The following is a 24773-nucleotide window of genomic DNA, read 5'->3' as shown; positions in this document are numbered from 1 at the left end:
AGCAAAGCTACCTTCATAAATGGTATCCCTGCAACTTGCAAAATAATTGTTAAGACAGATGGATATCAGGACAATAGTGGGGTGTGGAAGGGGCAGAAAAGTGGCAATGGCGAAGGCATTTCAGCCATCACAAAGCTTATCGTCATGTTTTTGGCTTAACTTATTTCATTGCAGGCTTAATGCTTAAATGTTGAAGGATACGGTATTAATCTCTTAAATCGGGGATGGCGAACGTTTGGCCCTCCCATCAGTCCCCATCAGCATGGCCATTGATGAGAGATGGTGGGAACTGCAGTCTAAATATAAAATTTTAAAAAATCAGCAGAGCTGCAAGCCTACACATTTGGTATACAGTGGTACCTCGAGTTACAGACGCTTCAGGTTACAGACTCCGCAAACCTAGAAATAGTACCTCGGGTTAAGAACTTTGCTTCAGGATGAGAACAGAAATCGTGTGGGGGCGGCGGGAGGCCCCATTAGCTAAAGTGGTACCTCAGGTTAAGAACAGTTTCAGGTTAAGAACGGACCTCCGGAACGAATTAAGTTCTTAACCCGAGGTACCACTGTATAGTTTTAAGATGTTTTTTATAGGATTGGAACTAAAATACAAGAAGGTAGAATGTACCTATAATGACAGCATTCTGGACAGAGATATTCTTACTTCTCTGGTTCTCTGCTTAGAGGTAAGGTACATTACATATATTTGAGCATCTTTTCATTTATAGCAAAATACAAAAGATTTTTGCTATCTTTACTGCAGCTGAATAAGCTTGATAATCAGCACTCAACAGTGTTCTATTGCATTTGTCTGGAGTTTTTCTCTACTTTTTTCAAGCTGCACACCAACTTCATTGGCCTCAGCTCTGGGGTGTATCAAGGGGCCAAAATGGACTCTGTCACACAGGAGAAAGTGCTCGGGGATCCTACTGTGATGATCGGCAGCAAATTTTTCTGCACCAACTATCTTAATTGTAAAATCAAAGTTCCTTTCTGCTCTGCGTTACCAAACGTTACACTGGTTGGTTGTATATTTTACTTGAGGTTGTTATAAACATGATCAAGAAAATGGATGCAGAATTTGCCCCATATTTTATAGGACAGAATCTGTGTCAGGTAGAAAAGGTGGCTAGCCTATTATCTACTGCAGAGATAGCACAATCTCTCGGCATACACACACACCAGACGAATAGCCATGAGAAGGAAGCACTCTGTGGACTGGAACAGATTTGAGAAATCTTCTTTCATATTCCGTCCACGCCCTTGGTATCTCTCAAAACAATCCGTTTGCTTCACTGCTGATGAAAGTAAAACCGAATATTGAGCCATTCTTCCTGGGAGTATTACTTGCCTTCATCTCCAGAAGAACGTCTTCCATTTCAGCATCTGACTTTGCTTTCTACAGATTTAAAAAGCAGAAGGTTAAGTGTGTTGCGTTTTTAAGAAGCAAGCAAGCCTAATTTCTCTAGTCTGGGCCCACTATGAACTTGTAGCACAGGCTCCCTTTCCCCAAGCTACATAAAAACCCTTGTACGTTTTGGGAAAACTAACAGAAAAATCAGTGCTGTTATATTTATGGCGACCTGGTTCGTGTTTCGAGCCAGCCATAGCAACATGGTGTGTGTGTGTTTGTGTATAACCCACAAGTGACAAATGCCCTTTAGACCACGTTCCTGGGATCTACGGCCAGTTCTATGGGGAGCAGAGGCTGGACTCATTTACCCACACCTGTTGCAAGGCCTGTCAATTCAAGCACTGGTCCTGAAATCTCAGTGTCCCTCTTTTTTGCGGGGTTGGTCCCACCCTTCTGCTGCCACAACCTATTGGCTTCTCCTTGTCTGTGCACAGGAAAACTGACTAGAACTGAAGAACTCTGGGACTTGTAGTCCTTGAAGGAGCACATTCTGCAGGGAAAGTACATTTCTCCCAAGAATTGTACTCCTAGAGTTTCCCATACAATTTGTATTTCCTTCCCCCCCCCCCCCTTCACATCTATGGTGGGCCTGATTCTGTTGAACTCCAGCAGGGCCCTCCCTGTAGAATGTCAGTAGGGTTGTCATACTGTATTTACTTTTCTATCCCAAGTAGGTTTTTTAAAAAGCTCTTTTTTATGATTGACTTTATTTGGACCACTGCATGTTTTTGAATTTTTCTTTTTATGTACGCCACTTAGAAACTCCAGTGATTTAGTGGCACATAAATAGCTCAAATAAATTAAATATCCGGGGTGGCCTTGTTGAGCAACATTTTGTTCCGAATGCTGCTGCTTTGGTCTAATGCTATTTCTATTTGGCTTCAGTAAAATACTTAATAACTGGATACATCAAAATAACAGGCCCTCCAAGTGTCTCTATTTTCCAGGGACAGTCCCAGATTTACGGAAAGCTGTCCCAGTTTCTGATTTGATCTTGGAATGTCCTGCTTTTCCTTAGGACGTCCCCGTTTTCATTGGAGAAATGTTGGCGGGCATGGAGTAACATGACACCCGAGCCAAGGAGATAAGTAACTATACAACCTATAGAAGGCACCTGAAGGCAGCCCTGTACAGTGATACCTCGGGTTAAGAACTTAATTCGTTCTGGAGGTCCGTTCTTAACCTGAAACTGTTCTTAACCTGAGGTACCAATTCAGCTAATGGGGCCTCCTGCTGCTGCTGCACCGCCACCATGTGATTTCTGTTCTCATCCTGAAGCAAAGTTCTTAACCCAAGGTACTATTTATGGGTTAGCAGAGTCTGTAACCTGAACCATCTGTAACTCGAGGTACCACTGTATAGGGAAGGTTTAAAAAAAATGTTTAATTATGTTTTTATTTATGTTGGAAGCCACCCAGAGTGGCTGGGGCAAACCAGTCAGATGGGTGGAGTATAAATAAAATATAATACTAAATAAATAAATAAATAAATAAATAAATAAATAAATAAAGGAATAGGACATCCCTATTTTCATCAAAGAAATGCTGGCGAGTATGAAATAATTATGGACGACTATCCTAGAACATGATATATAATCTAACTGTCCACACACACACACACACACACACACACACACACACACACACACACCATTTATGGGAATGGGTTTGGAGTCCAAACTGGAACTCCATACTGGCATGTGGTGCTTGGAAGGTTTCCCACTTGAGGATGCAGCCCTTGGGCTGGAAAAGTTTCCCAACCCCTCAAGTAAATAAACACAGAACTACTTGTACTTAGAATTTTTGTGTTTCCTGACCGTTTTTTCACTGATTTCGACTTTAACAGATTCATCTTGCTCCCGACCACTTTCTTTATCCTTTTTATTGTCATACACTTTCTTCTTGATCTCTTTAAGACTGCACAGGAAGAGATATCGACATATCAATAGTTTTATTATAGTGATCTGGTTGAACAACTGAACAGAGGTATTTAATTCGTAGCAAAAAGTTTTTGCTGGCGTTTCTCACCTTATTTAAACAGTCATCTGGGACAAAAAGAACATGCTTTTAAATCTGGACCCTGCTTATTGCAACTTACACATGTTTGCATGTGCAAGAGAGGAGATGCTAACCATCCTGATGTAAATACAATTATAACATTAGGTGTAATAATTAAGCACTTTGCTTGCATTATAATGAGATAAGCCTTACAACAACCCTGTACTCTCACCAAGATTATAATCTTGTATCGTAGAGGGAAGAACTGAAGTGAAGAGCAAGTAACTTTCCCAAGACTGCGTAGTGGGTTCATGGCAGAGGCAAGATTGAAACCAAGGGCATTCTGAGTCATAGCTCAGTCTCTGAGCCACTGTACTACAGGAATTCACAGCACCTAGGATGTGTCTCCTGCTTGTCGTGAAGCACACTGAAGTGAGGCAGTTGGCTCTTTACTGAAGATTACTCTTTATTCTAGTCCCCTGTACATAACTCTGTTTAGACTAGGCTGAGCTATGCTCTGTTACCAGCTAAGGTCTTCTTCTGTCCTCTGTGCGCCTTTCTCTGTGCCCGAAACATCTAGAAAAGGGGAAATAAAGGTTCCATAAACAGTGTCACATATAGGCAGAAATCGAGCTTTTTCTTTTTGAGGGCTACATTCTCCCATCATAAAACAAAACAACCTACTAGTACCCTAGTAGAGCCAACAATGCAATGTGCATCATGAATGGTTGTGGAAGATGGTAGTGACTGGACAGCAGATGGGAAGCTAAACTTACTCTAGTAAAACCAAGAGAAATGAAGCCTTCCTCACCTGCTGCCTTGGTTGATAACAAATCAGTGGAATTTGTAGAAACCTAAGGCCTGAGGAAGGCAGAGAACACAGGGAAGTGATTAAAGTTGACAAGCTGCAGGATAGGAAAATGCTTACAGGGACCTAAGGAGACAGATATATATATATATTGCTGTCAGAAAGATGGCGGGGAGAAAAATATTTATACTGGCTACTAGCAAGAGATAGTAGTTGGGAACATGAGTGAAACAGGGCAGACTAGTTGTTAAGTTGTGGGCAAACATATCAGACGACACAGCGATTCTTCCAAAGCAGCTCTTTATTTGTAAGCTGGAACAGAACTGACCTGAGGAGCTCAGTCAGCCTGCTTATATAGAGCTCCAGAACAATGTAACTGTTGCCATTTTCTAAAACTATCCAATCACTGAATGTCACTTTCGATCCTTCATTTGCATACAAACTATCCAATCACTGAACGTCACTTTCGATCCTTCATTTGCATAACTATCTACAGTATCCCCCTGCTGGCCCAGGGTGAGAACTTCAGTACATAACACTAGATAGAGAGCAGGAGGAAATTCAGGGACCTGAAACAACAGGAGTGGAAATGCAGAAAGGAGGGAGCAAATCTAGAACGTTTACATCTTGTGTTGGACGAGCTGATTCAAGGTTCTGCTGGTATACTGCTCGACTTGCTGCCTAGCACTTTCCCTGTCTTGAGTTGACAGAGGTGGCTTCAGACGTGGTGTTGACAACCCCCTTCAGATCAGAAGGTAATGCTGTGGGAAGATAATTCAACCCACAGAGCCTTCCTTGTGGGGTGTGACAGAAAAGTTTGTTTTGCTGGGCAGGTTGGGTCACCAAGTGTTTTCTTTTTCTTTTCCCCTGCCAGCAAACGGTTAACAAATGGCAGTTTCTGATTGACCAGGGTTCCGGGGGGGGGGGGGGAGTTGAAAAAGGAGAGGATTTGGAGAGACAGGTTTCAGGTTGGGAGATAGGGAGTGAGGGGAGAGAGACTTGGTTCTGGGTAGAAACATCCACCCTTGAGGAATATATCACAAGCTAGAGAAAGGAGTCTCTGCGCTTAGTGTGCAGGGCAGTGTGTGGTGTCCTGTAAGAGTAATAGGCCAGGAATTAACTGGGAGGCTGAGGCTGAGCCAGGAGAAGTAGAAGCTGGAAAGATACAGTCTACTTAGGTCTCATTCGTCAGGAGGGGAGAGATTCTGCTACAAAAAGGGAATACTACCAAACCAGTTAAGATGGGTGTGGTGATCCCTTTGGGTCTGTTACTTGGAGTACCTCAGGAGTAGGGTTGTCAAAGGGGTGTGTAATTGACAGGAAGTACCACCTTGTCTAGGGACACGGGTGGCGCTGTGGGTAAAAGCCTCAGCGCCTAGGGCTTGCCGATCGAAAGGTCGGCAGTTCGAATCCCCGCGGCAGGGTGCGCTCCCGTTGTTCGGTCCCAGTGCCTGCCAACCTTGCAGTTCGAAAGCACCCCCCGGGTGCAAGTAGATAAATAGGGACCGCTTACTAGCAGGAAGGTAAACGGCGTTTCCGTGTGCGGCTCTGGCTCGCCAGAGCAGCGATGTCACGCTGGCCACGTGACCCGGAAGTGTCTGCGGACAGCGCTGGCCTCCGGCCTCTTGAGTGAGATGGGCGCACAACCCTAGAGTCTGTCAAGACTGGCCCGTACGGGCAGGGGTACCTTTACCTTTTTACCACCTTGTCTAAGAACCAAATTATTAAGCAGCAACAGCTGTGCAACAATTGAGAAAGAACTGAAGTCAAATAACGCGAAAGAAGCTGAGCATTTACTCTTTAGTCTAAAAACCTGTAACATCTACCTGAAGCAAAGTAACTGAACATAAGCAACGGAAGTTTAAAAGAAGCTGAGCATGATTAGAAGTCCATAACAGCAGTTAGATTTAGTATAAATATTATTAGGTGAACAGTTACCTGAAATAACATAACCTGAAGCATCCATTTTGTGTCATAAACTTCCTTTGTTTAATAAAACCTTTCTTGTTCGTTTTATCAAATCCTGCCTGAGACTCCAAATCATTAAGTTTTCCCTCACACAAGTCCCCCACTAGATAATCTGGGGTAATTTGTAGAAATTCGTGTAATGGGTATACTGTGAGGTAGTTGCACTATATTTAAGTGAGGGCCGGCCCAGTGGCGCCAGGGTGGAAAAGTGCCGCCGCATGGGGTTCTGCAGTGTTCAGCCTGGTCTCCCATTTTATTCAACATCTACATAAAACTGTTGAGTGGGAGCATCTGGAATTTTGGAGTATGTTATCTATCTGCATCTGTACTGGAATTGTTTCCCCATGTTTTAATTGTATCATCATTTCTGTGTTGCCCACCCTGGGCTCCATGGGAGGAAGGGCAGAATAGATTTTAATCTCAAGTGGTGGTGAATATGCTTCACCGGTGCCTGACTCTGGTGTTGGACTGGGTAATGGCCATCAAACTTAAGCTCAAGATTGACACTGTTAATAGGTGGTTCCTCTGCCTGGAAAAGTGGCACCCGTTCTGCCTGGGGCTGCACTACCCCTGAAGAATCAGGTTCATTGCTTAGGGTACTTTCCTCCCAGTGTTTTGTTGTTTGCTGCCTTTTAATCTCTTGCATGATTTTTGCTGTAAAGTGTCGTGAGATTTTTTTTGTATAACAAATGAATACTGGGGTTTGGCAACTGATGAACTATGGGCCTTATCTGCTTCTGGAAAAGATACCTGGCCTCCCAAAGGTATCAACATAAGAATGAGAGAATCAGCTAATGGTCCACTTTGAAGGTGGAAAGTGTGACATTGGCCAATCCCTTCTCACATTAGCTCTCTGGCAACACTAATTGCTTTCCAGGACTGTAGGACAGTAAGGAAACAGAGAGATGAATCAAAAGCTCTTCCTTTCTCAGATTTTGTACATAAACAGATTTGCTTGCTAAGTTACTTACCAGCTTCCTGCAATGTCTTTTCGATTAGGCCAGCTAGCTCAGGCTTAAGCGTGTGACCACTGAGCCTAACCGTCTTGCATTTGTGAAGATCTGACGTTTCTGCAATCCGGTGGGACCCTGGCGATAGTTTTGTTGCAAAAGGCACACCTTGCAAACGCTTCCTGTGTGCTATGCTTGCAGCCTTTGACATCTTTTGGTTCTTCATGTTAGCTGAACATGGAGAAATGATGTAGGACTCTCTGTTGATACATTTCTTAAATGTGTTGCCTTGAAAACATGTGACTTTTGTTCACACAGGGTTGTCGTGAAGCTTCTATGACATCACAAATGGTAGACTGAAACCATTGCCTCATCCACCAAGGCTGCTTCGCGGATTGAAAGATCACCTTACACATTCTTCTATGTTTGTTTGGTAAGTACCCATACCAAGATTGTTCCTTTGGCCACCAAGCGCTGGGGAAAGCTCTTTTAACTGTATGTGTCAGCTATGGCTCTAATTGGAATGAATTGTGTGCCATGGTGGTACCATGGTTCTCCATATGTTGTTGGATCCCAACTCTCACCTGCTTCAGCAAGTACTGTCAATGATTGGCAGTAATGAAAGCTGCAGTTTAGCAACATCTGGAAGACCACACTCTCCCCACCTGGCGCCATCTTTGGCTATTCCAGCTATCCTCACTGATGAATTATTTTTATTTTATTTTTTTACAAAGTAACTTACATGGTCCTACTCCCACAGCTTTATAAAATCATTGCACGATCTTTAAGGATGCAAAAGCTGGTGTGAAAAGAGGATATTCCTGAAACTGGGTAATGTTAAGGGAAAGAACTTTTGAACTGAAAGGGTGGGAAGCAAAAAAGGATGCAGGTTTTCCATGGGAGGACAGGCATAGAGGCAGGATCCAAGAGGATGCATCTGACACCAACACCTTTTAGACTGCTAGATTTGCCCAAGCAATAGCTACTGACCAGGCTAGCTGCTCCCTGGCCTGGGGCCACCCATTCACACCTCCATCTCTGGCTTCCTCTTCACTCTCCAACATGGCTGCAATGCCCCAGCAACTTTGAGAGCCCAGTTTGTCAAACACACTGTAGTTCGCAGTGCCACCTTTCTGTGGCTGAGAAAACGACAGCATTATTTCTTTAAATCTATTTTTATATTGCCAAAGTTTAATATAGGTGCTTTTGTTTAGATACTGAAGGGTGTGGGAGAGATTATTAGGTAATAAAAGATACTACTCGTGGTAAGAAGAAAACACCATCTTTAATATTTTCCTTTTTGTATCCAATATCACAGAAACAACGTCCCAGAACCAAAGTAGCCTCAAGTAAAAAATAAAGTAAAAATGTGCCTTCTAACCTCAGTATGCCAATTCAAACTGGCTCTCGCTGTTACCCAAAACAGTGCAAGTCCAACCCTAATTGCTTGCAAGGAAGTCCCACTGAATTCAGTGGTGCTTAACTCCTACATAAAATAGATTAAAGCTCGCAGCCTTTCCAACTACAAATAACTTTTTTGCTGCTGTACCTTAGAAAAATGCAATAAGCATCAGCCTTTCCTTTCCAAAAAAGGCCTGGCACTATTTAGCGTATAACATATGCACACATACACTTTTCAGAAATAAAACACTTCTTTTAATTGGCAAATAGAACACACATTGCAGGTCATTAGTATTTAATTAAAAGACTATTAAGTTACAAATACACTTTTTTAAAAAAAACAAAAAAAACAAGACTGGCATTCAAATGGCAGTTCACGGCACATAGTACAGTTCTTTGTCCAGCCTTCCTGTTGGCAACCGATAAGATATCAGTTCTCATAGGCTTCTAATATACGCAAATGCTAAGAAGAATAAAATCTGTAACCACTAAAAAACAGAGGTTGTGTAAAAGTTCTCATTCCTTATTTTCATGGGATTTGAGCATTGTGGGGCTGCATTGCCGACATTTGTTTTCTATATTTCTTTTCTGCTTCAAGTGCCTGGCGAACATTACAGACTATTATGCAGAAGTATGGAATCTTCTCATCAAGCTGAAAGCTCATTAATTATGGTCCAAAAATACGCCCACACCCCATAACTTCTGTGACATTACTTAGACTTTCATCAAAGCCCAGCATGCATTGAACCAGACTTTTAAGGAGGCTATGACATATAGCTAAACAGCAATATACTGTGTGTGCATATATCTATAGATAGATACACACTCACACAGACACACAGGGTTGGATCAACACTGTTCATTATACTTAGGTCCACTGAAATCCATGGGACTTCAGATAATCAAGATTATCTTTTCACACTGATTTCAATGAGACCTAAGTATGACTTTGTCTGAATCCCAGTCACTACATACATACATACATCACACACACATGCACACAAGTCATCTTCATTCCTCCTCTTTGACAACATTTACTTGTTTTTTTATGAGGTTCATAACTCAGTCCACTTCATCTACACGCATATTAACAAGATACACCTTTGTATCGATGCAATTTAAAACAAAACAAAAAAATGAAACACATCTCTATTATTGAAACACTTTTGTAAAAAGTACAACTCTCGTCCCAAACAATCGAGTAGTGCTAGGAGAACATGAACTTCAGTTTCAAACATAATTCAGTCCAAAAAAAAAAAAGCCTTTACAACTTTTTTGTTATGGACTCTGTATGCCCTTCCCCCCAACACTCTTCTCCTGCAGAGTTAAGGCAGAACTATTTCCTAATTATAACAAGCTACTCTTAAGTTACAGCTCTGTCCATCTTCAGCCTGCTTTAAAAGGAATGTTTTCCTACGTGGATAATACTTCTTTGTAGGTTGTGCAAACCATGTGGTAGAGAAAATCAGAATGCAGGAGGCTACTTCCGTCGCATCCATTTCCCTATCTGAAATGCATTGGTATTTAGTTTGCAGCAATCAGATCTCTCTGGTAAAGTTATTATGAGAGAATACAGCAGTTCCTAGCTTTTTTTTTTTTTCTTTCAAAATTTCCCTGAGGAAGAACCTGCTGAGGTTCAAAAACAATTTAGGGCTACCGTGCTACACAGCAAGACCATTTTCAACTATTGATTTTAACTCTGCTTCCTTCAGCATGTGCGCAGTTCAAACAGGACACACGTTCTTATCGCACATGACAAACTGCTCACGGCACAAACACTTTTTTTTCTACATGGAAATACTTTTGATATAGAAAAATTGCTGCATTGGAAATGGCCCTTAGGAAACAAATAAGAGGCAGTAATTCAGAAATGCAAACCAAACTTTCTAGGACCAGACTTCCATGTATTCTTGTACTATTTACACTTTGAATTAATTTCCATTATTCTTAATGGCACCACTATATAGCAAAAATAGAAATCGACAGAATGCCTTGGTGGAAACGATTTTGTATCTCAAAAATATCAAAGAGTACCATTTAAATATTAGAATTTTACCTTAAAAAGCCAGCTCTTAACCAAATATTACACGGCTGATGTGAAGACCAAAATACCCTGCTTTTCAACCTGCTTGTGGGGAGACTGCACTAAAAACCAAAAAGAGCTAATCTCCGCTTAAGTTTTAAACATAGCCATAAAAAAGCAAGTGCTGCAAAGCCTTCGCTAATTGCTGTGTGGCATAGAAAAGAAAGTAGTCAGCAACCAAAAATTAAGAAATCTAAAAGAATGCTCTCAACCATGTACAGGACTGTGGAAGTTGTCAATATGAAATCCACACACCTTGATCATTGAACTGATCACTAGATTCCAAGAAACCAGAGCAACATATTTTTTTTTAAAAAAGAAAAAAACAGCTCAAACACAACACATACAATGAAAATTGCCTAGAAGGCAGAGTTCCTTCATCTGTTCGTTATCAGATGAATAAAGTGCATAGCAACTATTGTAACAGTTCTTGGAGAGAGATAGAGAGAGAGAAAACACTTAGCAAGCCTCAGCGAGCTCGATGTTTAGGTAGGTACATCCCGCTACTGGTTGGCTTCTCTTTCTTCATTTCATTCTTTTCCTTTCTCTCATTTCGACCCGTCAACAGCACCGCCTTGTAAATTCCTTCAGACTTCAAATGGAATGCGCTGAGATTTCCGACTGCTGCCTGATGTAGCTCTGGAAGCTCTTGTCACCGATGGGGTGTTCCCTAGAGAAGGAGGAGAAAAGTGACAAAGGAGGAAAAAAAGCAGGTCTAAAGAAGGCAGACCTGAAGCAAAACAACAAACCCCAAAGAAGGAAAAGTGTTTCTACCTTTCACCCTCTAGGTCATGATACTCTGGCCTTCCAAATGTCGCTGAACAACAGCTCCCATTGGCCACAGCAAGCATGGCCAATGGTCAGGGATGATGGGAGTTGTAGTCCAGCAACATTGGGAGGACCAGTGGGTTCCTCACACGCGCTTTAGGAAAGAGATCTGGCCTGAGTGACAGTGTCATGGGAACTCGTGAAAGCGAACAAGAGACATCTTTGGTTTCCAAAATTACACGCCGCAGTTCATTTTAGATGGTCGAGGGGCAGGGGAAGCAACCAGATAATACTGCAGGTGGCATTTTGGCAGGACCAGGGAGCAAGGTGAGAACTGCAGGATACCCTGAGCCCGTGAGTAATTTTACAGGAGGGTGCTCTACTGCACAGAAAATGTCTGCAGGCAGGAAGTTGAGGACCTTTATATTTTGAGTAGGAAAGGGCAGTGGTGGATTGTGGGGCTGAATTGCCTAGCTTGGCACAGGAACATAGAAAGCTTCCTTGTACAAAGTCAAATCACTGCTCCATCTAGCTCTACACTGAGTGTTTAGCAACTCTTCAGGGTTTCAAGGGTTTTCCAGCCTTCCCTGGAGAAGGAACCTGGGGGCTTCTGCAGGCGAAATGTGTGCTGTACCATTTGAACTGCAACTTTCTCCAAACTGAATGACTAGCCAGGTCTGGATGTAGAACACACCAAGCTACATTTCCTCTGAAAAAAGCTTTCTGTGCATTCTTAAAGATCACAGCCACCCAGAGCAACCCACACTTACTGGCTTCCATATTTTGTCTTCTTGAATTTATCCCTCTTGTACTGGGCATGTTCTTGCTCGAGGGTTTTAACATTATCTACAATCTGCTTTAGTGTCTTGTAGGTCTCCTGAGGGTCATCGATGACAAAGGTTGAATACTCCTCCTGCTCTGGTCCATCGTACACAGATTTACTGCCACAAGCCTCTGTTGAAAAAAGATGAAGGAAAATCCAGCTCTCATGAAAGTCAAACAGCATCACCAAGAAGCGGTAAGACATTCCCCCCACCCCCGCCCCAAAGCAAACTTAAAAAGAGCTCTGTGAGTTCAGCCCAAGGGCCCAGCATGTCTTGGAAGCTCGGTCAGCAAAGCATGAGACTCTTAATTTCAGGGTTGTGCAAAAGATTCCTGCATTGCTGGGGGCTGGAGTAGATGACCCTTGTGGGCCCTTCCAACTCTGCAGATATATATGATATGTCTACAGTGGGCAATCTAATGCCTCTGGGAGCTCGCAAATGGGGAATGAAGACAACAGCCTCCCACCATGTGTCCCCAGCACCTCATGTTTAAAGAGACACTACTTCTGAACCCCAAAGTTCCTTTTAGCTACCATGGTTTTCACAGCCATTGAAAGTCATATTTTCCATTAATTTGCCTAATCCGCGCAAACTAATAGCTACAACTACAAATGTGACTATCTGGAATAGGGAATAATTGCAGCCAATCTTTCATTTATGATGGATTCAGGTGGAGAACTGCCTTTGGGTTGAACACATTTCGGGAAAAGTCAGCAAACATACTGCTGAAATAATGTGTGTGTGTGTAAACCCAAATTATTCTCAAAGCAGTCTCGGGTGCTGTCGACTTTTGCATGCGTGCGTGAGGAATGAAATGCTTCATCCTGCTATCTATTGCATTGGGATGCCTTCGCTTTTTGCCTTGCTCTTCACACTTATCTATGTTGGGTCAAAGTAAGGAATGAGTCCTCCTGCTCCTATCACAGGCCTGTTCTGAACACTTCCCTCCCATGCCTGCTGTTTGCATCAAGAAGTAAGCTCCCATTGGTGACAATGGGAACTTTGCTGTCAGGGTAAAGGGAAGCCACAGTAGTGGGGGAATGATTTGGATTGGGACTATGGTGGGGTAAATGGCTAACACACAGACATCCCAGACGCTATAGTCCCAATCCTGACCCAGGGTCCTCCATGGCTGCTATTTAGTAAAGGGGGGGGGATCATGCAAAGGCCCGTCATATGATTAATTTGGTCCTAAGGAGCACACAAGTGCCTGAAGCAACAGTGGTTCTTCACTGGCGAAGTGCTTTTTGTATTCAAAGCAGGGAGCTAAGGGCAAATGGATGGCCAGCTCAGAGATGGAAAGAGAGGTCACAGGTTTGCAATTACATGGGGTCGGAGGAAGTTTAAATATATCTGGCACTATTGGCTTACATCCTACAAAGTTATATTTATATTTTAGCTTAAGATATCCTGCTTCTGTCCCTGGGCTGAAGCAGAAACTGAAGTTTGGCTGAACTGCTGTTCAAAAATAGCTTTCTAGAATGCCAAAAAATGCAGTGGTCATGTGATTCTTCTACCCTCCTTTTACATTCATTGAATACTCCGTCTGTTTGACACTCAGATTTCATTGATTAATGTGCAAAAAGAAGTCTATTGAGACCTAAAAGAATTAAGGAGAAATACAGGCATACTAGCAGATAAGAGAAGTGCGTACTACAAAAATATATTAGCTGCTTCTTTTCTTTATTTCTTTTTTACGTTATTAAAATGCAGAACCAAGCATAGAACAAAATAATCACAGAAAACAGGTGTGAAATATTAAAGCAGACATCAAAAGGTATCATTTGCTATTCTGAACAAACTACCTGCAGTGTATAGCTTAACAGTCGTAGGATTTTGTAAATAAATAACATTCTTTAAAATATAATTTTAATTTAAAATGACATGTACAGACAAAGGAATGATTCATTTGTATACCCACCTTGCATTTTCTCCAGTTTAACCATATACAAATTGAAAAGGGAATAGATGCGTTCAGTTTCTCTGTCTCCATCTATGTCTAACTGGATATTTGCTGGGAGGCCCCTGCAGAATAATTTAGAATAACACTTTAAGAATCATATGTTAAGAAACTGAGGGTTTCTACTTTTCCATTGTGGTTTAAAAGGGCACCTGATTAATAGAACAGCAAGATTTCAAAATGGTACAATATGAGATAACAGAAGTATAATCAATTTTAAAGAAAAGGGGTGATATCTAATGTTAATCGTTTGCAGGGCAGACCTACCGAAATAAATGGCTTATTTCAGTGGGTCTACTCTTGAGTACGGCTAATGTTGGATATTAAAGTTAAAAGTTATAATTCAGTTGGAGAGGCATTCCAAAACTGAACCATAATATTGTGGGGTATTCCTATTGCCAGAATCTTATTAAAATAACATATCATTTGCAACCAGCCAGAAGATGGCTTAATGTCTAGAAGTATTTTCATGTCTTTTTAGCTCAGCTTGTGAATCATTAGTAACGAGAGCTTAATTAACAGATGGATTAATTGGTTAAATTTGCATAAATGTGAATATGAATAATCTAGCTTTGCAAGACCCAATGATCAGCTGATTGTTGGCGCTTTGCCTGCAGATTTTGTTTTGACTACGTGGGTTTGATGTCAGGTGGCTGACAAATCCACTCCAGCACCCTTGCACTGTCCCATTGCGGCTACTTGTCTTGTCCTAAAAACCCAGCGGCACATTTTCATTCTTATTCCTATATCGCTTAGCTACAGAGATTTGTAAGTGGTGTAAACAGGGCTGAGAAAACAAGTGATTGCATTGGACGCTGACATAGATTCAGCTTCCTACAACTTAGAATCAGCTCTCTCACTCTTTCAGACGTCTGCAGGATACACATTTCATCACCAAGTTGCTCCAAAGCCAAATTTAGAACAGGAAATATATCCTAGAAAGTCCTTACCCAGTGCAGGGAGTACAGCCAGGGGTATTATCTGCTGTCGCTTTGCAGCACAGCCAGTGCCCATTAAGGTATGCAGAGGGGTGGTAGACAGCGAGGCGTTTCTTGTTACACTGGCTAACTTTGGTGAGGATATCAATCCAGTCCTTGGCTTCAACACAATTATTTGCCTGGATATACAGAACTCTTTCGGGCTGAATTACTTGGAACATCTGAAAGGCAGGCAGAGGAACAACCAATGACCAACAAGAAAGTCCGCTTAAATTCTTATCTTTTACAGAAAGAAACCTGAAAGGGGGACCCTATTTTAGTCAGTATGGGGTAAAAGAGTTAAGAATGTAAACCAAGGAAATCCTTGCCCAGAGATGAAGCTCCATAGGTAGCTTTAGGCCCATCAACCTAACACAGGTTTGTTGCAATGATAAAAATGCCTGATGTTTTACAACTGTTTAGAAGAACAAGCTGACACAGCTCACACAAAGTCACAGTTCAGTATGCCCAGTTTCTTCTCATTTAATTACAAGCAGTTTAGGATTTAAAATGCTTGTTTATTTAAACAAATCCCACCTTTGTACCATAGAAAACAAATTGGCTACACGGTTTTAAAAACAAAACACATGAAACCCAACGTTGAAAACAATATAATCTAAAAACAGTGGTAGTATAATGTAATTCATAAATCAAGCTTTTGCAGAGGACGTGCTACTATTCTGGTAGCTTCGTGCACACGGGCTCTCTCTCTATATATATAAATGTAAAAAACAGCCACCCAATAAAAATGTACAAAAAATGCACAAGTGTAAACATGAAACTCATAATTTATGCTTCCAGATAAAAGAGGCGCTTTTATATTGGTTGTGAATTCACACACAAACCCTCTGAAATAACCAGAGGGATTTGTTGCATTTATATTCTGCACCTCCTCTGACTTGTATTGTGCAATGCATGCTCTCCAAGACTAAATGATGGAATTTCACCCCCATATATGTAAGACAGGGCAATTTCAAAAACACCACAATTACATAAAGTAATTACATCATAAACTTAGTTATTACAGAAGAGACCAACTATAAGCAAGCCAAGGTTTGTAACAATTTCATCCAAATAGGCTGTATTTTGGGATATCGTTGCTAGAGCGGGAGCAGAGCCGTTCTTGCTGTGGTCTTGTGATTCCTGACATGGTTGTGTTTAAAACACCTGTTCCCTACAAGAACTGACATAAGCTGACGTTAATAAAGACATGGTTCTTAAAAACAGAAAAGGGGGGGGGGAGCAGCTTACATTTTTCATTTTGAAGGACTCCTCCTCCAATTTTTCTACTGCCAGAATGTTTTCAATTGGAATGTTGCACAGTGGATGGTCACCTGCAGTAGGCAAATGCAGAAAAACAGGATCAGAGAACTGTAGGGTTGGAAGGGACCCCGAGGGTCATCTAGTCCAACCCCCCACAGTGCAGGAATCTCAAGTATCCATGGCAGATGGCCATCCAACCTCTGCTTTAAAAGAAACACTTGGTATTGGGGGGGGGGGGCGCATTGCCTCGGGCTAAGGCTTCCGCAGCGTCCTTTCTGTAGTAACTGTACTGCACGTCTGAGGCCAAGCACTGCTACTCAGAGACCCCTGGCTTCCCCCACGCTTGCCAAAACAGCCCACAACCAAGGTCAAAGGATGGCAGAGGACACACGCCAGCCCTTTGCTAGGAACTGATCATAATGAGCAGAGGCCAACTGTAGCACTCTACCTGAACAGCCACCCTCCTCTCCCCCAGATTGTGCTCTTATCCTTAAACACTGATTTTATGACCGCCACAGGAACTAGCTAGAAATGCAGCGAGTAAATAAAAGCTCAGCTTTTAAAGGAGAATGCTTAAAAAACACACCCTCAAACGATTTTAAAATGCATTGAAATGAGTCCTTATTCCTTTGTACCATAGAGAAGAGAGTACAACGTCACAACAGCCTACCAGCACTGCATTTTGCATCATTATAAACATTTAAATTAGCTAAGCGTTAATGAAAATGGCAGCATCTTTAATACCTTTGCTTTTCTGATAGGTAAATTCATGGTTGGTAAGTCGAAACCACCTCTTCTTGAAGTTCTTCATACCAAATCGTTTCCTACCTTGTGCCCTCTTGATCATGAACCTGTTGCAAAGGAGAAGGGGACAGAATTATATTTTTATTTTTATTTATTGAATTTATATCTATATTCCCTGGTAGTAAGGAAGAGACTGTACCCTCAGAGACAAGGGGACACTGTGAAGTATGCCACAATGAGGATGCACTGAATGGAATAGGCTTAACCAACAGGTGCTAAGTCCAGTTTTAGGAAGGTTTCAGGCATCACTTAGTACATCAATTTAGCAAGTCACTCCTCTTACATAAATAAACAATATCATATTGCTTGCAGGGGGTTGCAAGTTTGAAAACATCCACGTTTCAAACCAGTGCTTTACATGGGTAATTAAGAAACTTTCCCACATGCAAGTTGCTGGCATGGAAAATTTATGGAAGAAGTGATTGCCCACAGACATTCTGCAGTGGTAGAACTGCATGTACGTTGTAGAGTAAAATGTGTTCTTGTTTAAACTTTCAAATATTCTCTACCCTGCTTTTCTCTTTGATTCGTTTTGAAAGACAGGCCCAGTCGCTAAAAGTAATGGCTATGTCAGCATACTCGTAATACCGAACATGTAGAATTTTGTTAACCTCTATACTGGGCAGAAGGGCATCTCTTGTAAATAAACACCAAGTCACTTGTTGCACAGGTAGTTTTTATCTGGTAAGTTAGAAAGCAAGAGTGGCTGTTGAAAGGAAAGAAGAAACCAACCCAACCATTTTGCAGTGCACTCAATGTTGTGAAAGCAAAGAGCATACTTTTGACTACATTCTAACTTCTGAATTAAAAGTAACAGTACTCTAGCTATGATTAATCAACTTATGAGTGTAAGGGATCATGAAAGTATGAATCTAGGATGGTGGGGGATCATACTAGATATTGAATGATTATAATCTCCAACCATTTCGTAACCAGACTGAAAGGTAATTTAACTTGGGCACATAACGGTTCAAGATAAAACACAGTTTTAAGAAATCATGAAAGCCACTTTGATTGTTCTTGCACAGAAACGTAAATAAAAATAAGAAACTAAGAAGAAGAAGAAGCTTTTTTAAAAAAAGCAGGGGTGGGAAGAGGAAAGAAATGTCAAAATGGTTTCAGGTAAAATCTGTATCATCTACCAGCAAGAAAAAATCCTTATCAAAGCTTCCAGCTCAGGATGGACTAAACTACCAAAACTCAGGTAAAACCCAAACATACAAAAACATTTCCGGACAATCCTTGAGGTAATAAGGAGAGGCAATCGTGACAAGTCCCGCCTACACTGTAGTGTCATATGGACTTGGTACCCAAATACAGTGGTCTTGAAGACGACAGCAGCAGATTCTGATGGGAAGTAGCAAAGAGGAGGCCTATCACAGCTAAGTCAGGCTGAAGAACCTCAGGAAAGCCCCGCTGCTCATCCGGCTCATGAGGAGACCCCTCTCCAAAGGCCGTACATGATTCCCCTTTGAGCTCCGGGGGGGGGGGTCTCCTTGTGAGCTGGAGGTGCAGCAGGGCTTTGCTGAGGCTGGTCAGGTCTCTCCCCCCACTTCTGGGGGCCAACTGAGAAATGCCGGAATGCCGTTCCAGAGCGTTCCGACTGAAAAACCGCCCCGATTCTAATGGATTTTTAAGAATGAATGCTAAATGCCCTTTGATGAAGCACCTTCCTGTGTGTTCAGTAGGTACTGATGCAGCATAGAGAAGAAAAACATCCCCATCTGATTTTTCAGTCACCCTGCATGGATATCCAAATTTCTCCCACCCCACCCCAGTTGAATACGCTCTCTTGATATTGCCATTGACAGGTAGCTGTGGCTAAGTACCAACTGCCTTCACCATCTTACCTGCATGAACTATTATCATCAACTTTCTTTACTGTTAGTTTAAGAGTCCTTAACACAGCAGGCCAAGCAAGGAGAGACAGAAAAAAATCAGACAAAGGCAAAAGAAAGATGTAGAAATTTCACATTTAAGAGTTAGGAGGGGACGATTACGAAAATCATACAAACATATTTTTAAAAAGCAAAAGGAAGGTGAGCACAAATAACTAAAAGACAAAAATTAACTTTTAAGGGGCAAACAAGATGCAGGAACATTATGCAAATTATGTTCAGAAATAGGCAGCTTTCTATCATGTACACTTATTCAGCTTTTAGGTAACTCAGAAAATATTTCTGGTGAAAACAAATTTGCTTGTATTTTTGGTTATTATCATAACCTCTAAGGTACTTCCATCCCTAACAATTTGGTAGCATCTCCAATTTTGACAAAATGAAATTTCCCGTTGCTTAATGAATATATACTAGAGATAGCACTACCAAAAAAAGGGAACTATGTTCCAACCCAAGCAGGTGCTGAACTATTTACTAATTGAATTTGCTCCAGGTTTTGTTTTGTTTTTAAAGCCTGATGCATACTCACCCTTCTTTAAGTAGTATCGCCTGCTCTATACTTTTGTGGTCTCTTCTTCCAGAGGATGAAATTAAATCTAAGAACTTGGATGAGAAAATATATATATATGAAATAAGGATTTCGTACCAGTTGGCAGAGCTGATAAAAAAAAAAGCACAAATGGAAACGCCTGAATTTCACAAGGTTAATTATTTGACATTTAATGAGAAGAAAAAGAATGTTTAAAAGCTTGATATGCCAGCAAATCAAAGATCCATGTCCAAATTAAATGTGATTAGTGCCTTACGCTGAATCATATTGTAGGTCTTCATATCGGATATATAACTCAGCCCTTCGGCTCTGCCAACATTTGCAGAAACATATGTGTACACACAGATGTAACTCCCCTCACAGAGACCTCCTTCAGACATTCTCAAAGGTCATAGCAAGCTGCCCGGCTGGTCCTTCTAACTCAATATTGTCTTCTCTGAATATCACACCTCCCACAGCTGTTTGGTGGGCTGAGAGGGGCGTGATTCCCAGCATGGGACAAGAGGTGGCGGCGGCGGCTGGATAACCTAGGGAGAATCTGCAAGTGTTGTGCAGCCTGTGTGTTACCCATATGTGATCTAAAGGCTTGCTGCCTGAATGAACTGCTGATTGATTATGAAGGGGAGATACATACCCTTATATCATGGGTAGGATGCCGGATTTTTGTTGTGCTGACCTTAATTTCTAGGTCACCAAATGGTGTCTGTATCCACAAATCATCTCTCTGGTTGTCTGCACTCTGCAACCTTCCCAGGTGCCTGCACTTCAAAGTCGTCGTGAAGTAACTCCTCCCATGTTTTGTTTTGTTTTTTTAAAAAAAATATTGGAAAGTGAGGGCAGCTAAGGAGGCTGCGGATTGCTGGAGAGATGTTTACTGGAAAGAAAAACACCCACACCACCCTTGGCCACCTCGCAATGGCAAGTGAAACTCAAAACCCCAGACTCATCATCAATCTAAAGAAATTCTATAACACTCTGAAAAGACATAAAAAGGAAGCTTTTTTCACGCCTGCTGAAAACTTTTCAGAAACTAGAGGGCAGATTTTGGTATGGCGCTAATAATGACGCCACAATATGTTTTCCACATAGCTTGTTGTAACCCTTAAGAGGCCTATGGATGGAGGCAAAACCTCAAATCTGTGTCCTAAAGCACAATCATAGACATACTTCTCATGTTTTTCAACCTCTTCTCTTTCAGCATGCTTAATTTTCATTTTTAGCTGATTCTTCAGGATATAGATATGCAACTAATTAAGTATTTATTCAACTGGCTGATGTTATTAAGCCTACAAAGTATGCAAGAGTTTGTTGATAATACTTACATTTTTGACTGCATCTGCATATTTCTGCTCATTAAAGTAGTCATAAAATGTTGCCATATATGATTCCTTGAAACTGGCCTGAAATACAAACCACCACCAGGTTTTTATCTTGAAATATGACAATTTACACAGAAGTTCAAAACGCCAAAGTCAGCAAAAGGCTTAAGACTGATTCATTCATAGATATACAGCCAGACCTCGGGTTAAAGTCGCTTTGGGTTAAATCTTACAGGTTGCGTCCCATGGCGACCCGGAAGTAATGGAACGGGTTACTTCTGGGTTTTGCCACATGTGCAGATGCTCAGAATGACGTCATGCGCATGTGCAGACGCGGGTTGCATTCTGATCATGATGCGAACTGGGCTCCGGAACGGATCCCATTCGCATCCAGAGGTACCACTGTATGTCTATTTTCCTTGTAGCATAGACTTTTTGGGGAGGGCAGAGGTATCGGTGCACATGCCAAGCTCACAAATCAAGACATTTCCTTTTAAATTTTGGATATAATTCAAACTCTGTTTACTCAGATTAGCCATTCATTCTAAACTGGCAATCGGGGCTTGGTAGAGAAGGCAAAAGATGCAGTCCACAAGCGATTTAATGGCCAAACTCACAAACAATTCACATGAACTCTGTATGTGCACTTGTACTTATATGAGACTCACTGTATGAACTCAGTGTGTACTCATTTTAAGAACACTCTCAGTGTGGCATCACCTCCACTCTGAAACTGCCTATTAACATCAGGCAGGTCCGTTCGCTGTGCTGTTTTCAGAGCCTGCTTAGAACATTTTCATTTGGGCAAGCCTATCCTGATATGTAGAATGCTGGTAGGTTTTCCAAACTAATTTTGCTTCCTGTTGACTTTAATTATCATAGATTGTTGTTATATACCTGTTTTTAACAGTCTTTTATTGATAGTTTGAATGTTTTAATTTTTAGGGGTTTTTGCAGTTTTTATTACAATCACGGGGTATATAAGTATTGCAAAATAAACAAATGTAGGCAGGCACCACTTTTTTTCTGGCCTGGGTTGCTGTTTTCTCTTGCCAAATGCGTGGGGTTTTTTTGCAAGGCTTCACCACAAATGGGTGTCCCAACTCCTTACATGATGTGTATAGTAGAAGCAAACTTCAACGGCAAGAAAAAATATGACTGGCCGTGTTGAGCGGTCACATGAAGCAGTTCTCAGAAGTTTTTTTTCACCAGCCCAGGGAACTGTTAGATCACAGATCATGCTCCTTGAATACCTGAACACATAGCCTAGTGTATTTCCCTCCTTGGTCTAGGAACATTAGAGCTCATATTCATGTGACAACCAACTAAAGAGGGAAGGCTGGATGATGGGGATACAGGAGGTGGAATTGGCATTCCCTAGAAGTGCCTGGCGCATTGCCCAAACATGTGCAGAGAGGAGAGGACATAGGTTTGTATCGTTCCCTTTTGAGGATGCGTCTCCACAAGGATGCTGTGCCCTCACAGAGAAGGGCTGTGCTCCATCATCATAATCAATTGAACACCCATTTAAAAGGTGGGTGGGAATGCCCAAGAACCCAGAAAAGGGAGGGGGGAAAGAATGCAAAATTCTTACAGACTTAGATTTCGATAAGCTGCCTAATGTTTGTATGGTCTTGGAAATGAGCGTCAGAGTTCTTGAGGTTTGTGGATCCTGAAAAGGAAAAGGAGAAAACCATTGTATTATAGTTAAAGAGCGCAGGAGACCACAAACGCTGCGCCACACTTCCATGCTTGTTTCTATTTTACACATAGAATAAAGCACTCCCCTGCCCTGGAGCACAAGAGAAACGAAGCTGGAAGAGACAGGAAGGGCTGAAGTTCAACCTCTTGCAAGTGAAAAGGTCCTCCAGCCTCCTCACCTAATTTGCAAGTGCATGCTGAATGTTTGGATAAATTCCTGATCTCTCTGTGGGAATTCTAAGGGTTCCTCCACTCCTTCAGAACCTCTTATTTATTCGTTTCAAAAGCACTTTCTGAAGGAACAAACAAGGAAATGAAATTATTAGGCTCTCAACAGAAGCCTTAAGGTGCTTTAAACATAACAAAAGATCTACTTACTATATTTTTATTTCTTATCGGTAGGTATTAAAACTCGTTTTAGAAGCTGTTTGAGAGCTCATAGAAACATAAACCTATAGGTGGGGTTCACCTATAACCAGTGTAAAGCAGTTTCCAGCCCACCATCTGAAAGGTGGGCTCAGCTTGGTTTCACGTAAAGGCAATTCTTATCTAGCAAGATCTCTTTGATTTATTGTGAGAGCAGAACTGGTCTAGCAGCATGTCACAAATATGATTTCCAGTGCAGTTATTACTCGTTTAAAAAAGGAAAAAGGAATAATTGTCATTTTCTTAGGAATGGTAGCATTCTACAACATCTTCAAAAACAGAGGGATGATTCTGATAGTGCCCTAGGAGTCTTGACCACAGAACTGTTTTTGATTTAGCAGAGGCATCTGCTAATGGAAGGGGAGGTGGCGGGAGTTTTAACTGCTTTACCAACTTCCCAAACTAAAGAGTTCCCTAACCCTCTGGAGATGATTTTCAGGGGCTGCAAAAATCTTGCCTCCTCCTCTTCTGTTCCAAAGAATGGAAGGACACCTCCTATTTGAGGAACGGTATCACTGGATGCAACCCAGCGTTCTTATAATGCTCTGTGCCATCCACTAACTTGATGTTTCATAGTTCAGAGCTACAGCTATGGAAAGAAATCATACATTGTCAGATTGGCCATTAATGCTCTTGAACTATTGCGAGGAGAAGGAGTTTCAAAGAGACAGAATCTTCCTTGCAACTGGTTGAGGTTTTAAGGCCCTGCAGTCAAATCTTCTTGTCTCTGTGCGCCTTGTAACATGTCCAAAATGAAAAGGATTCATCGGTTGTGTATACATAACCAGGCACAACTTTTTATCTTTATTTACTCAAGAGGCAGACTGGAGAAAAACTGCCAACAGTGGAAAGCAAGGCACAGGGCTTCCAGCAGAGGACGGCAAGATGCAACACTCACCGGGTGATGAGGTGTAAGATGAAAGAGATTTGGAGAAAGAATCGCAGGTGCAAAGAATCTCAGAAAAATGAAGCTGCTTACTGCTGTATACCTAACATCTGGATCATCTGCAATTTTAAAAACAGAACACAAACCCATTACAATTCCATGCTTAAAAAGCTTTAGATAAAGTCACAAAGAGTGAGTAAAGACGCCTGGGTGCCAGGATTACACCCAACATCTCTACCATCTGGAGGTGCATGCCAGGGGATCCTTGGATCTTGACTGTTTTCTCCCCCCCCCCCATAATTTTTATTAAATTTTCTGTTTTACATTTTAGAATATTATTTTAAACAACTTTAAAATATCAATGACTTCCCATCTTCTCTTTCCATGGTTCATTTGGCACAGCACAAATCCCTGCATATTTTACATAAACCATTCAGTATTCCATTACATCCATCACAACTTATTTACACTGTTGAATTTATCTTAACGGTTCCAACGTTTTCAAGTATACACAATTCCCCCCCATATAATCAATAAACATTTTCCAATCTTCTTTAAACGTATGTTGTTCTTGTTCTCTTATTCTATATGTTAGGTCTGCAAGCTGCGCATATTCCATCAGTTTACGTTTCCATTCTTCTTTAGTTGGGACCTCACTTGTTTTCCATTTTTGGGCTAACAGAACACAAATACAGTGGTACCTCGGGGTTGCAGACGCTTCAGGTTACAGACGCTTCAGGCTACAGACTCTGTTAACCCAGAAATAGTACCTCAGGTTA

At 41.6% G+C, this 24773-nt stretch overlaps 1 protein-coding gene and 1 long non-coding RNA gene across 4 annotated transcripts in view; one reads left to right on the top strand and one right to left on the bottom strand.

The window, feature by feature from the left end:
* LOC114596443 (uncharacterized) overlaps positions 1-24553 on the top strand; it is a 68356-nt gene extending 43803 nt beyond the window's left edge. Inside the window, exons 3-5 of the long non-coding RNA XR_013392669.1 lie at positions 7453-7567; positions 12249-12404; positions 23926-24553. This is a non-coding gene — a long non-coding RNA (uncharacterized LOC114596443). The remainder of the gene's footprint in view (positions 1-7452; positions 7568-12248; positions 12405-23925) is intronic.
* Positions 8401-24773, bottom strand: part of RASA3 (RAS p21 protein activator 3) — a 153531-nt gene continuing 137158 nt past the window's right edge. For all 3 annotated transcript variants that reach the window (XM_028728031.2, XM_077927647.1, XM_028728030.2), the window contains 10 exons: positions 24007-24113; positions 22576-22653; positions 20985-21062; positions 19642-19715; positions 17155-17261; positions 16399-16481; positions 15121-15329; positions 14132-14235; positions 12157-12340; positions 8401-11288 (listed from right to left, as the gene is read on the bottom strand). In XM_028728031.2, the coding sequence (XP_028583864.1) occupies positions 11213-11288; positions 12157-12340; positions 14132-14235; positions 15121-15329; positions 16399-16481; positions 17155-17261; positions 19642-19715; positions 20985-21062; positions 22576-22653; positions 24007-24113 (1100 nt within the window). In that variant the 3' untranslated portion in view covers positions 8401-11212. The remainder of the gene's footprint in view (positions 11289-12156; positions 12341-14131; positions 14236-15120; positions 15330-16398; positions 16482-17154; positions 17262-19641; positions 19716-20984; positions 21063-22575; positions 22654-24006; positions 24114-24773) is intronic.

This window comes from Podarcis muralis, chromosome 4 (genome assembly GCF_964188315.1).
Source record: "Podarcis muralis chromosome 4, rPodMur119.hap1.1, whole genome shotgun sequence".
NCBI lineage: Eukaryota > Metazoa > Chordata > Lepidosauria > Squamata > Lacertidae > Podarcis > Podarcis muralis.
The sequence above is the reverse complement of the archived record's forward strand: the minus strand, read 5'-3'. Positions and strand labels throughout refer to the sequence as shown.